The sequence below is a fragment of the Anolis sagrei genome, chromosome 1, assembly GCF_037176765.1.
Source record: "Anolis sagrei isolate rAnoSag1 chromosome 1, rAnoSag1.mat, whole genome shotgun sequence".
In the NCBI taxonomy this organism is placed as follows: Eukaryota; Metazoa; Chordata; class Lepidosauria; order Squamata; family Dactyloidae; genus Anolis; species Anolis sagrei.
In genome coordinates this window covers 289,509,830-289,523,710 of record NC_090021.1, presented here as the reverse complement: position 1 = coordinate 289,523,710, position 13,881 = coordinate 289,509,830, and the positions used below count along the sequence as shown (strand labels likewise).

Here is a 13,881-nt window from a genome sequence, read left to right as displayed (position 1 = left end):
ACATATCTAGATTGTAGAATTAATGCAGTTTGACACCACTTTAATAACCATAGCTCAGAGCTGTGGAATAATTAGAATTGTGGTTTTAGAAAGTCTTTAGCATTCTCTGTCAAAGTGGGTTAGTGTTTCACCAAACTACAAATGGGTTGCTGTGAGTTTTCCAGGCTGTATGGCCAAGTTCCAGAAGCATTCTCTCCTATTTCATCCACATCTATGGAGGCATCCCCAGAGGTTGTAAGGTCTGTTGGAAATGCTGGACAACTGTAACACCTGCCATGTCAGACTACACAGAGAAGCCATTGAAATCCACAAGCATGTGGACAATTTCAACAGAAAGGAGGAAACCATGAACATGAACAATATCTGGCTACCAGCATTAAAAAAAATTCTAAAATCAGGACAGTAAATGAAGAACAACACTCAAAAACAAGGGAATTTCATGCAAGGCCAGCTAGCACCAACCCCCAGAATTGGACACGACTGGACTTAATATCAGGGGAAAACTTTTACCTTTACATCTGTTTCTGAAAAGAGACAAACAGCTCAACCAACGTTAAATGAAACAGTCAATGTGAAGTAAAATCAAACATACAGATATATAAACCTCACTGCACTAGTTTCCAACAGACCTCACAACCTCTGAGGATGGCTGCCACAGATGCAGGCGAAACGTCAGGAGAGAATGCTTCTGTGACATGGCCATACAACCCGGAAAACTTACACGGCAACCAAGAAATAACACTTTCAAACCAGGAACAGAAGAATTTTTAAATTTTGTGACATAGTGTATTGTATCCCTAAGTGCAAAACAAAATGCGAGCCATAATGAATTGTTTTGTTTATTTATTTCGAGTTACTGGGTTGTTTTCATTGGCCTCAAAACTTCTCCCTCTCTCCCAAAACAACACACACAGACACTCGCTGCCTCTGAGACAGAGGTGCCGCCTCCGGGCCTCTCGCTTGTGGATTGGCCGCCACAGGGGAGGGCGGGGCTCATGATTGACAGGATGCGTCACGCGGGGGAACCTAGCTGGAGAACACAGAAGGAGCTGGAGCTGCAATCACTTTGGGGACCCCGGTGGGATCATGCCGTACGTCCTGATCAGCACGCAGATCCGCATGGTGAGCCAGTCGGGGCTGAAGGACAGCCAGAGGGAGGGGAGGGAGGGAGGGAGGTGGCTGTGCCTGCGGGGCTGGAGGAGTCCTTTTGGCTGCAGGAAGGAAAGGGGTGGGATGGACTTTGGTGTGTCTGAACTGACTTTCAGATCCCTTTACTTAGTTGAGCATATTGCTTTTGGGATATTTTGCCTGGCTGAGGTTACTCAACCGCTTCCTGCTTGCATTGCATTGCCCTTAAGTGTTTCCTCTGGTTCTGAATGCCTCTACACCAGGCATGGGCCAACTCGGACCCTCCAGGTGTTTTGGACTCCAACTCCCACCAGTCCTCATAGCCTCAGGCCCTTTCCTTTTCCCTCGCAGCCAATTAAGAATATTAGAATGTTGAGGCTGGCCAATCAGAAACCATATGCAAATTAGTAGGTTGAGATAGCTCATGCATGGGCCAACTTGGGCCCTCCGGGTGTTTTGGACTTCAACTCCCACCATTCCTAACAGTCTCCGGCCCTTTCCTTTCCCCCCTCAACCAATTAGGAATAATAGAATGTTGAGGCTGACCAATCAGAAACCATATGCAAATTTGCAGGTTGAGATAGCTCATGCATGGATCAACTTGGGCCCTCCAGGGGTTTTGGACTCATTCCTAACAGCCTTGGGCCCTTTCCTTTCCCTCCTCAGCCAATTAAGAATGTTGGAATGTTGAGGCTGGCCAATCAGAAACCATATGCAAATGAGTAGGTCGAGATAGCTCATGCATGGGCCAACTTGGGCCCTCCATGGGTTTTGGACTTCAACTCCATTCACCAGGCTATACAGCCTCGGACCCTTTTTCTTTCAGGAAGGGGTCTGAGGCTGTTAGGAATGGAGGGAGTTGAATTCCAAAACCCTTGGAGAGCCTAAGTTGGTCCATTTCAAGCGTAGATGCACCCTTAGTCAGAAGTCAAGGATGCAGTTGCAAAGGCACAGTATAACCTTTCTGCCACCTTCACTGCTGCCATATTCAATCAAAAGTCTTCAATTGTAGGCTGTATTTACCACCTGCACTCAAGCTATTGTCCATGTCCTGCAGCATGTTTTGCTGTCATCTAAAATACAACTCTCACGACCCATGGTCAGCATGGCCAATTGACAGCTCAGGTTGCTAATTTTAAAAATGGCCCTTGTTACTACCTCATCACATTAGAGAATGAATGCGCTTCAAATCCAGTTTCTGCCTCCTGCAGAATTCTGGGATTTGTAGTTCAGTGAGGCTGTAAAAATCTCCGCCCTAAACTTCAAACCTCAGGATTCTGCAGGAGGTATCAATCAGATTTAAAGTAGATTAATTCCCTAGTGTGACGAAGTCCTCAGACTACGGCGTCCATGATATCTAGCCAACATAACCAGGTTGCGAGGGAGGATGGGATGTGCAGTTCAGAAACATCTAACTAGCCATAGTTGTCAACAATAAGAACTGAAATTTGATCTGTCTTTTTAAAAAGCTGAATTCTGTCCTTTGCCCCTTCCCTTCTGTGATGACACAGGCAATAACATATGTCTCAGCAGTAAGTATGTGACAATCTGAGTGTCAGAAATGATACGCTTTGAGTCTCCTTTGTGAAGAGAAAAAGGGGGTATAACTCATAGAATCATAGAGTTGGAAGAGACCTCGTGGGCCATCCAGTCCAACCCCCAAGAAGCAGGAAAATCACATTCAAAGCACTCCCGACAGAAGGGCATCCAGCCTCTGCTTAAAAGCCTCCAAAGAAGGCACCTCCGCAACACTCCAGGGCAGAGAGTTCCATTGCTGAACAGCTCTCACAGTTAGGAAGTTCTTCCTAATGTCCAGGTGGAATCTCCTTTCCTGTAGTTTGAAGCCATTGTTCTGCATCCTAGTCTCCAGGGCAGCGGAAAACAAGCTTGTTCCCTCCTCCCTGTGACTTTCCCTCACACATTTATACATGGCCATCATGCCTCCTCTTAGCTTTCTCTTCTGCAGTCTAAACATTTCCAGTTCTTTAAGCCGCTCCTCATGGGACTTGTTCTCCAGACCCTTGATCATTTTATTCACCTTCCTCAGGACACATTTCAGCGTGTCAACATCTCCCTTCAGTTGTGGTGCCCAGAATTGGACACAGTGTGATTCCAGGTGTGGTCTAACCAGGGCAGAATAGAGGGGTAGCATGACTTCCCTGGATCTAGACATTATACTGCTATTGATGCAGCCCAAAATCCCATTGACTTTTTAAGCTGCCACATCACATTATTGGCTCATGTTTAACTTGTTGTCCACAAGGACTCCAAGATTTTTTTCTACACATACTGCTATCAGGCTATGCACCCCCCCCATCCTGTATCTTAATACAAATAAACACAATAATGATGATGATAACAATTTTTTTCTTATGTATCATGTTTTCTTGCCTGGCCCTCTTTCTCCTGTAGCACATGATAGCTGTCTGTGCCCTGCAGAGATTAAAACTTGACCAAGAGACAGAAACTTGTAATTGGCATATATAATGTTACTGTCTTTATGAAATCAGCCACATAGCTTGTCCGGCTATGTACAGATGGTCTGTTCTTTTTCACGGCTCTATTTCAGGACTGTTGTTGTTTTCTTCCAGCTGTGCTTTCAAAATGAAACTACTGCTTGGCTAATTGCATTAGCCTTCCATGCTCTTTCAGTGCTTGTTGTTTTCATGCCATGAGAATAACTATATCCTTATGAACTGTTCTGCAGAGCAGTACAATTAACATTTATGATTTAAAAAGTAGGCTTACTTATTCAAACACAATTTCGTTTTGTTTTTTATGTTTTGTAAATAAAAGAGAAAGCAGACATCATTTAAAAGAAGCAAGGAAAAATAGAACAACCATGACTATGTGTTGTCGAAGATTTCCATGACCAGAATCTCTGGTTGTTGTGAGGTTTCTGGGCTGTATGGCCAAGTTCCGGAAGCATTCTCTCCTGACGTTTTGCCCACATCTATGGCAGGCACCCTCAGAGGTTGAGAGGACTATTGGAAACTAGGCAAGTGGGGTTTGTATATCTGTGGAATGTCGAGGTTGGGAGAAATAACTTTTGTCTGTTTGAAGCAAGTGTGAATGTTTCAGTTGGCCACCTTGATTAGCATTTAATGGCCTTGCAGCTTCAAAGCCTAGCTGCTTCTTGCCTGGGGGGATCCTTTGTTGGGAGGTGTTAGCTGGCCCTGATTGATTCTTGTCTGGAATTCCCCTCATTTTGAGTGTTCCTCTTTATTTACTGTCCTGATTTTAGAGTTTTTTAATACTGGTAATCAGATTTTGTTCATTTTCATGGTTTCCTCCTTTCTGTTAAAATTTTCCACATGCTTGTGGATTTCAGTGGCTTCTTTGTGTAGCTTGACATGGTAGTTGTTAGAGTGGTCCAAGTATTTATGTGTTCTCAAATAATATACTGTGTCAAGGTTGGTTCATCGGGTGCTCTTCTATGGCTGACTTCTCTGATTGAATTAGTCTGCAGGGACATCTCCAGCCCACCCCCTGTTTGGGTATCAGCCAGCACGCCACCGACTTAAATCAAGAAATAGTTTTCTAAGATCTACAGAGACACTCGCTAGAACACCTCAGCAAGCAAAAGTGGCAGGCTAAAATCCAGAACCTTAATCAATGGCTGTTACCAAATGAGAGACTCCCTCCTGGGCACACAGAAAACTGGACAACTTGGAAGGCGCTGAACAGATTGCGCTCTGGCACCACGAGATGCAGAGCCAACCTTAAGAAATGGGGCCAGAAAGTGGAATCCATGATATGTGAGTGTGGAGAAGAGCAAACTACTGACCACCCATTACAATGCAACCTGAGCCCTGCCACATGCACAATGGAGGACCTTTTTATAGCAACACCAGAGGCACTCCAAGTGGCCAACTACTAGTCAAAAGACATTTAATAGAATGCCAAATTTGCAAACTGTGTGTGTGTGAGTTTAAATGCAATACAACTCTTTGCTTAGCTCCTGACACGATAAATAAATAAATAGCCTGCAGTGCCTTTCATGTTACTTGTTTTGTGTTTGGGCAATGGTGCGTTTGGTGGTCCCTATGTAGACTTGTCCACAGCTGTATGGGATACGGTAGACTCCTGCAGAAGTGAGAGGATCCCTCTTGTCCTTTGCTGAACATAGCATTTGTTGGAATTTCTGACCTCACAACCTCCGAGAATGTGGGTGTAACTTAAGGAGAGAATGCTTCTGGAACATAGCTATATAGCCTGGAAAACTCACAGCAACCCAGCCATTACTATGTTTAAGTGTTTCAGTGACTATGTTTAGCTTTCAGTAGACAACCAAACAGCAACCAGCTGTCCAAATGAACATCTGTTTAAAACAGATATTTGTATGATATATGTTCTATTGTTGAAAATGTTGGGAACTCTTGAATAATATTTACTCCCAGGTAAATGTATGCATAAAGATAAATAAGAGTGATAAATCCTACTTTTTTATTTGTAATGTTTTTCCATGGATTATTTCCATGGAAGATGGGGAGAAAAACTATTTCATAAATAAACATAACATAAACACAAGGCTTTAGACACATGTGTCAGAGTCAAGGCCTGCAGGCCGAATCTGGCCCACCATGTCATTTTATCTGGCTCTCCAGATGCTGAACTACAATTCCTGTATTTCTTATCATTAGACCTTATGACTAGAGCTGATGCGAGTTGCAGTGTGGTAACATCTGGAAGGCTACTATTTGTTTTGTTTAGTCAGGATAGTGGGGCTTGAATGTATATACAAGGCTTGCGGATATGATGTCATTTAACCTTTCCTCAACCTCAAAGCCACAGGTACTGTTAGGTTGCAATTTCCATTATCCCCAGTCAACAGGGTGTATAATCAACAGTGATGGGAGTTCTTCAGTAACATCTGGGGGCCCAAACTGGGCGGAAACTGAAGAGCACTGTCCACTATGTAAAAAGATTATAGTTGGCCTTCTGTATCCACGGATTCTCTGTCCATGGATTCAGTGACCCTTTGAGGGCAGCCTCAAGGCAGATGTGGACCTCAATGAAAATGAGTTTGATACCCCTGGTTTAGAGCATTAGAGCATAAACAAATCCACTTCCCTATAACAGAACAAAATTATGATTACAGCATTATTTACTCGTTCTACAGCCAAGATTTCAAGGAATACAATTTCATTAAATCTGCCAGGCCTCAGGATGTGCAAAATTGTTTGCCAGCTCTCTGTACCCTTTCCCCAGGGGATTGAAGGAGCTGGAATACATATTAATTCACCGGATGATTTAGCAAGAAAACGCAGCTGGACTGAAACATGTTTTTCACCAGAAGAAATCTGCAGTGTCATTCACCCAGTGTGTATTTTTGTTTATTTTATTTACAGCATTTTATGCCACTTACTGTTAAAAGAAACCTCAGAGCAACTCACAGTGTTGAAAAATATGCTAAACCAAATTCAAAAGTATATATAAAAATGAGAGAAACCTGAGCACATCATACACATGCAGGATTGTTGAATAAGTGCCAATACTAAGGTGTACAAACTGCTGTTGAAAATCAAAATGGAAGATTGGCAAGTTGAGGAATCTATGGTAAAGTGAGTTCAGTATGTGGGTTGTTGTGAGCTTTCCGGGCTGTATGGCCATATTCCAGAAGCATTCTCTCCTGATGTTTCGCCTGCATCTATGGCAGGCATCCTCAGAGATTGTGTGGTTTGTTAGAAACTAGGAAAATAGTTCTTATATATCTGGGAGATATCCAGCGTGCCTCTGAGGCTGCCTCACAATTCCTGAGGATGCCTGCCATAGATGTGGGTGAAACATCAGAATGCTTCTGAAACATGGCCATACAGCCCAGCAAACTCACAGCAACCCACTGATTCCAGCCATAAAAGCCTTCAACAATACTTGTGTGGGTTTTTTGGTAAAAGTTATTTTAAAGCAGCATTTCATATTTGGTTTTTTGACTGAGTATTTATTAGGGATCGAGGTTCACAATTCACAAAAAACCATGGGAATTTATAGTTTTCCCACAAAAGTCTCAAACTTTAATCCTCCAGTTGTTTAGAACTAAGGAACTATGAAGATAATGCATTTACAGGTTGAATACCTCTTATTCAGGAATCTGAAATACTCCAAAATTTGAAATTGTCCACAGGACTGGCTGAAGTAGTGACACTTTTGCTTTCTGATTATTCAGTGTACACAAACTCTGCTTCATACACAAAATTATTAAAATATTGTATATAAAATAACTGTCAAGCTATGTGTATAATGTATAAATGAAACGTTTGGACATGGACACCATCTCTGAGATATTATGTACATATATGCAAATATAGTTTGGGTCCAGCCTACCTTCAAAACCGCATATCTTTCTATGAACTGTCACAGGCATTAAGATCTACCAGGGAGGCCATCCTCTTGGTCCCTCTTCCGCCTCAAGTGTAGTTGGTGGGGGTGAGAGAGACAGGGCCTTCTCGGTGGTGGCCCTGACCTCTGGAATGCCCTCTCAGGGGAGCTCAGACTGGCTCCCACTCTTCAAGCCTTCCGTACATTATTGAAGACATGTTTTTTCAACAAACCTTTGGCCATATTCTTTTAATGAATATATGTGAGGACACATAGATTTCACCAGGCAGTTTATATGACTGAGATTGATTATTGTTTTGAACCTGCAGCTATTGCTGTATTTTACTGATTTTAACCAGAGGGATTTGTAAAGTGAGCTATTTAGGTTGCTGTTATTGTTTAATGTTATTGTTTCTACAATTTTTGTTTTTTATGTGTTTACACATTGGAGTACTTTGTAAGGCACACCGAGTCCCCCTGGGAGATGGTGACGGGGTATAACTAAAGATCATCATCATCATCTGTATTAAATACAAATATTCTAAAAACCAAAACATTTCTGTTCCCAAGCATTTTGGAGCTCGTATAAGATAATGGAATTATTTGAATTATTTGGAATCAGCTGTCTGTGTTCAACCTGTAGGGGGAGCTGTTATAGAGCATTTAATTCCCATCTTCCTCCTCTGGCTACATCAGACTCTAAAGCAGGCATGGGCAAACTTTGGCCCTCCAGGTGTTTTGGATTCCAACTCCCACAATTCCTAACAGCCTGCTAGCTGTTAGGAATAGTGGGAGTTGGAGGCCAAAACACCTGGGGGGGGGGGGGGGCAACTTTGCCCATGCCTGCTCTAAAGCAAGCAACTAGCTATTTAGTTATCTTTCTATTCAACTATTTTCTATATTTTTAAATCATTTATTTTTAATGTTATCTTTTCTAAGGCACTTACATGTAATGTTATTTTTCTCCACAAGTTGGCCTATAAAGGTATCGAAGCAGCTATAACATAAACTGCAATATCAAAATAAACAAAAATGAATTAGGTCAAAGTAAAAATAGTAAATGGCTACCCAATCAATAACTGAATGGTTTTTTGACCAGGCACAAAAAGGACAATAAATTTGATACTATGGATTTGTCTCCATAGAGAAACATTGATATACCCGTATACCACTATAGGTATACAGGTATATCTGATATCTGCATTATCTGATCTGTATATGGAATAATTTCTCCACATTGTTTTGTTTGTTAAAGGAAGTACTTTGAACTGTACTCAGAAATAAACTGAAAGCCAGTGGTATCTCAACTCTGGCAAAATATACAAGATTAGCAAATACTGGTTAACAACCTGGTTTTTTAAAATCTTCCAGTGTGACTCCATAATAATACAACAATAATAACTTTATTTTTATAGCCCGTCACCATCTCCCCAAGGGGACTCGGGATGGCTTACAAAGGGAACAAGCCCGAAAATTACAGATAAAATTAAACACATTAAAGCCAATGTACATTTCATCGTAGCAGTATAACCTGGACCTTCTTACCAACATGGGCAGTTATGGCAATATTATTATTACCTAGGTGTGACTATAACTGGCTTGCCAAACTATATCTTGAATGCATCAAATACTTTTTACGTACTTTCCAAGACAAATACTGACCAGAGAAAACATGCCTCTTAACTGTACTTTAAAGTCATCTTCCTCAGCTTACTCCTCCAGGTGTGTTGGACCGTACTACCCATGATTCCTAGGCAACACAAACAACACTTGTTCAGAGAAGGCTAGTTGAGATTGTGCCACCATATACATTTGGCTAAATTGCAGGGCTTGAGAATGTTTAATCCTTCAAAGGTTTCTGGATTGCAACTTCTATCAGTCCTAGCCAGCACTGTAAATGGTGAATGGTCATAAACATTACAGTCCAACAAAAGTGAGAGGATCACATATTATCCCCTACCTCTGCTGGACAGGATGAAATGCCCTGATGGCTGATCGAAGCAGCTGTAACATAAACTAAATCTCATGGTTTTCAGGCAACGGAACAATACCTTTCTTTTTGTAGGAAGTTGGGCCCACAATGGTTGGCGATGAGCATTCTGATCCAAATTTGATGAACTACCTTGGAGCCACAAAAAGAAATATGCTAGGAAATCATTTGTAAGTATTTCTGTGTTTTTGACTTGCTCTTTGCCATCTTTTTTCATTGCCTTTCTTGTTCTTTTCTAAACAAGACATACAAGTTCAGCTTGTGCATTTGACTAATACAGTTTTTCTAGGAATCTTTGAGCCTTCCAACTTTTGCTGAAAATTGAATTATGCCACAGGACCTAGAGATCCCTAGACAAACCATATCTCTAGGAATGTCTAGGTCCTCCAGCACAAATCTATGGTCAACCTCTGTGTGGAATTTGTATTTATCTACTATTGTGTGTTGGCAATGAAAAGTTCAAATCAATAATTACATTATGATTTCAAAATAAAGTATCATAATAGAAACAAAACCCAGGCAAATGCAGCAGACAAAACAAAGATATTATACGAAGTTTTTAAGGCCACCCAACTTCTTCCTACTTGACCTCTGTCTTGCTGAAGGTTTTTGAGTAGTAGCAATATTAGGAAGATGATAAAGGAAGCAGAGACTTCTAGTGCAAGATTGCTGTAGCAGCTCTGCCGAAAACAATGCAGTAAAGTTGGAGATGGGAACGAACTGGATTCTCATTTAGTTGACCCTATTGTAACTATGTGTGTCTCATAAACACACAAGATAAACAGCTCCCGCCATGAAAGCCTTCGACAACACATTAAACAGCCCCGATTCCCAAATGCCTGAGCATGTATGAACAGCAAAACTGAGTAAAAAGGGGATTGTGGATAAGCATATGCACAGCACATTAGTTGTATTAGTCTGACCTCCAAAAAGGAAAACATGAGAAAAGTCAAGGCTAATGAAAGAAACAGACATCCCTGGATGCATTTTGGAAGAAACTTTCCAAGAGTAAAGTTCAAAATATTCTTGTTTAATTCCGCAGGGATTTCCTGACTTGATTATTTAATTTGAAATTGGTATATTGGTAGTTTTCATTAAAAGGTTTGTTGTAATATGTTGAATGGTTCCTTATTTTTGGCGGTCCAGGACCCTGACCTTACTCTTTGCATATTGTTTCTACCTCTGATGCCAAAGTAATGCTAAGGGAGACTTTTGTTTCATTAATTGCGGTATATCTGTACAGTCAAAATATTATTTAAAGGATACAAGAGAAAAGCCCACCACACACCATTTTTAACGTTCTATCCATATTCTTCCTCGGTATGATGATATGTACTATACTTCTATTGAAATTATATCCATTATTTCCAAAATTTCATATAGACAATCATACATGTGGACGTAGATTTTGCAGATAGTATTTAAACATTGTACAAAAAACTGTGTCCTCTTCTTTTTTTGGGAATGTGCAAGTGGCAAATTCAAGTAGGTTTAAGTGTGCAAGAGTATTCCAATTTGAGAATATATTTTGGGTATCATTGTTGGTAGGAATACTAGTACTTGTGTTAGATTTTGCACTAGCGATCAGCTTGTCTTTAGATAGTTCATGTTCCAGTCCTTACCTACTCCATTTGATAAAATCCGAGGTTTAGTTTTGAACAGATTTTTTTTTCTGCACTATGGTGACGAGATGTATAACTTCCTCCAGTTTTGCATTTGAACATAAGGAGGAGGAAGCGAGTGAGAACAAAGCAAAACAACCTGTGTGGAATGTAGCACTTGATTTGGCCTCATTGTTGTGGGTGTGAAAATGCTGCATTCCAAGAAGATGAGCACAGAGCTGTCAGTTTAGGAACCAAAACAGAAGTCTGGACATAACAAAAAAGAAGCCTACAGAATGTCAAGGCAGGAACTGAGCTGTATCTGAAGATATATATTTCCTGTGCAATCTGTCAACCTTCAAATTACAGACATGTTTGTATTGTAACATGTTATTAAAAACTAATTAAATGTCCAGTTACTCCGAATATTTCCTGTCTCCATAAAATAATTTTGGTGAATTTTAATGGCAAGATTAAGTTTTGCAAACAATATTTTATAGTAAGCCAGACAATATTTTAAATTTAATTTATACCTCAACTTTCTGTTCTGATCTTTAGTATTACTATGAATTATTTCAGGTGTATTGTCAGAAAGTAGTAGTTAACTAAATAAGCAAATGAAGACACTGTGGACTGAATTTGTAAATTTCTGGGTACTCAACATAGACTCGCCATTGAGGCATGAAGCCTCCTATCTAAAATCAGGTGTGTGGCAGGGTTAGGTCACCCAAGGACCTTTAAATATTAGGAATAGAGCACACCAAATTCCCAACCACTGTGGCCAATTATCATGACCTGTGGGTGATGTAGTCCAGGTCACTTACTCTTACAGCAAGGATCACAGCAATATTGAAAATGTTGTCTAGGTATTAATTATCCTTTATTAGTGTGGATAAAAAAGGAGGTAGCGGAACAATATTTGCATTCTATTTTTAATTATTTTAAGCGGTTCAATTCCTAAATTGTAGTCTTCGTACGTAATGAGATTGTTTCTTATTGCTCAATGTATGCATTGCATATGTGATCTTTAAATTGGGAGGGGGAATCCTACATTGAATGTTTTCATAGCCAAAATCAACTCTTTTATATTTACAATACGTGTTGGTCTGACTGCAGCATGAAGTGGGGCATTTCATGTTGTAAACAGACCTACAGATTTTGTAAATAATATATTGAATCTCAATGGATCTTCTCTTTAAAATGATGGGCAAAGATAAATTCACATAAGTGCATTTCTTGCACAACTGTACCGTAAACATAAGCATGTAAGAGCATGAGATTTATATATAACTTGTTCTCTTTTTGATACAAAAAGCTAGTTAACAGTTTAACTAATTGATACATGGGTATTTTAACCTATTTCCTAAAATTGGCAGGTTAATCATTATAATCTCATTTGAACCAGTCAGACAGCAGGATCTCCATTTTAATTAATATGAATGCATCTTGTACATGTTCTGTTGTGTTCCATCCATGTGGATACAGATTACTGGAAGTTCTCTGGAAAACTGTGCTCTCCTCATTTTTTACCTTTGTTATAACAGCTGGGAATACTATGTGCAGGATGCCCCCCGGATCGTCTTGGACAAACTGGAGAAATGTGGCTACCGAGTGATCAGCATGACGGGAGTGGGACAGACATTGGTGTGGTGTCTCCACAAAGAAATTATACAGAACTCAAATTATCTGCCTGACTAAGATATTCCTGTAAATCACTCAAATGTATGTTTTTAGGCGTCATGACATCAGAGTTATTCAAAACCCTGTATTTTGAAACAGACATAATTTCAAGAACACTATAGGAATAAAAGTGGTCCACTTAAGTTTCAAGCGCTGGCAGATTGGAACTTTCATAGGAATCAATCATTTTTGAGAACTGATTTGAACCAGTATTTGTAGAGTTATCTTCACTTATTGCTAGTAAGCGATAGCAACCTAGTATTATGAAATTCACCATGTAAGAAACAGTCTTACTGGTGTAGGCAGTGGCAAGATCAAGCAGCAAATGGCTAATTCTGCAGACAAAAAAAAAAAAAGAATGCCATAGAACAAATTAGTCATAATTGATGAAAATAAGCTATGGTGTTTGTATTGAAAATTATGTGGCTACGATATATGATTTTCAACAATTTACATGTACACTGCAAACAGAAGATCCTGTAAATATTTCAATGTGTGTTTTATAAATGTATTAGTTGCCCCTTCATTGCTGGAATTATTTTGAACTATGTGTACTGAAATAATTCTTAAAGTAACTGGCAAAAGAATAAAAAAGTAAAGGAAATAGACTTTTGACATTACCTTTGGAAATTTTGTGGTATAGTACATTTTGAAACACTGGTGAGCAAGCAATTCAACCCTTCAGCAAAATCCTGAGAAATGATGACCATATAAGACACAGAAAATGTGGGCAACTACTCCACTGAAACATAATGGCTCAGGATGGCACAGTGACCTTACACAGCTTTTCCTTTCCTAAAAAAAACACCATGAATATTTATTAAGTATCTAATCTGAATTGCAAAGGTCTTTACTTTCTATACAAATATGGTGCTTAGACCATAAATCCAATATGAATGTGTGATCCTGTCTTGTGGTGTGGACAACGAACAAGGAAAAACAGAAATTGTAGGGTTATGGATAATGTAGGCACTACTAAACTCAGCAATGAAAAAAGTAGTAATGAGACTTTCAAAAGTTTGTTTTCAAGTATTCTTTGTTGTATTCCTCCTTTCAACCCAAAGTCTTTTATTCTTTTCCATACACTTGAATACGTATTGGTGAAGTCTCCTGTTCAATGTTCCTCACTTTAACCTAATCTATTAGAGCTATAACTTGTGGTCT

General features: G+C 39.8%; 1 protein-coding gene across 1 annotated transcript; it reads left to right on the top strand.

The window, feature by feature from the left end:
• Window positions 1-994: 994 nt before the first annotated feature.
• Window positions 995-13,325, top strand: GCHFR (GTP cyclohydrolase I feedback regulator). The gene is made up of 3 exons (XM_060760571.2): window positions 995-1,122; window positions 9,512-9,606; window positions 12,582-13,325. Exons 1-3 carry the CDS (start codon window positions 1,087-1,089, stop codon window positions 12,733-12,735), a joined length of 285 nt encoding a protein of 94 aa, XP_060616554.1. The 5' UTR covers window positions 995-1,086; the 3' UTR covers window positions 12,736-13,325.
• The last annotated feature ends 556 nt before the right edge of the window (window positions 13,326-13,881 follow it).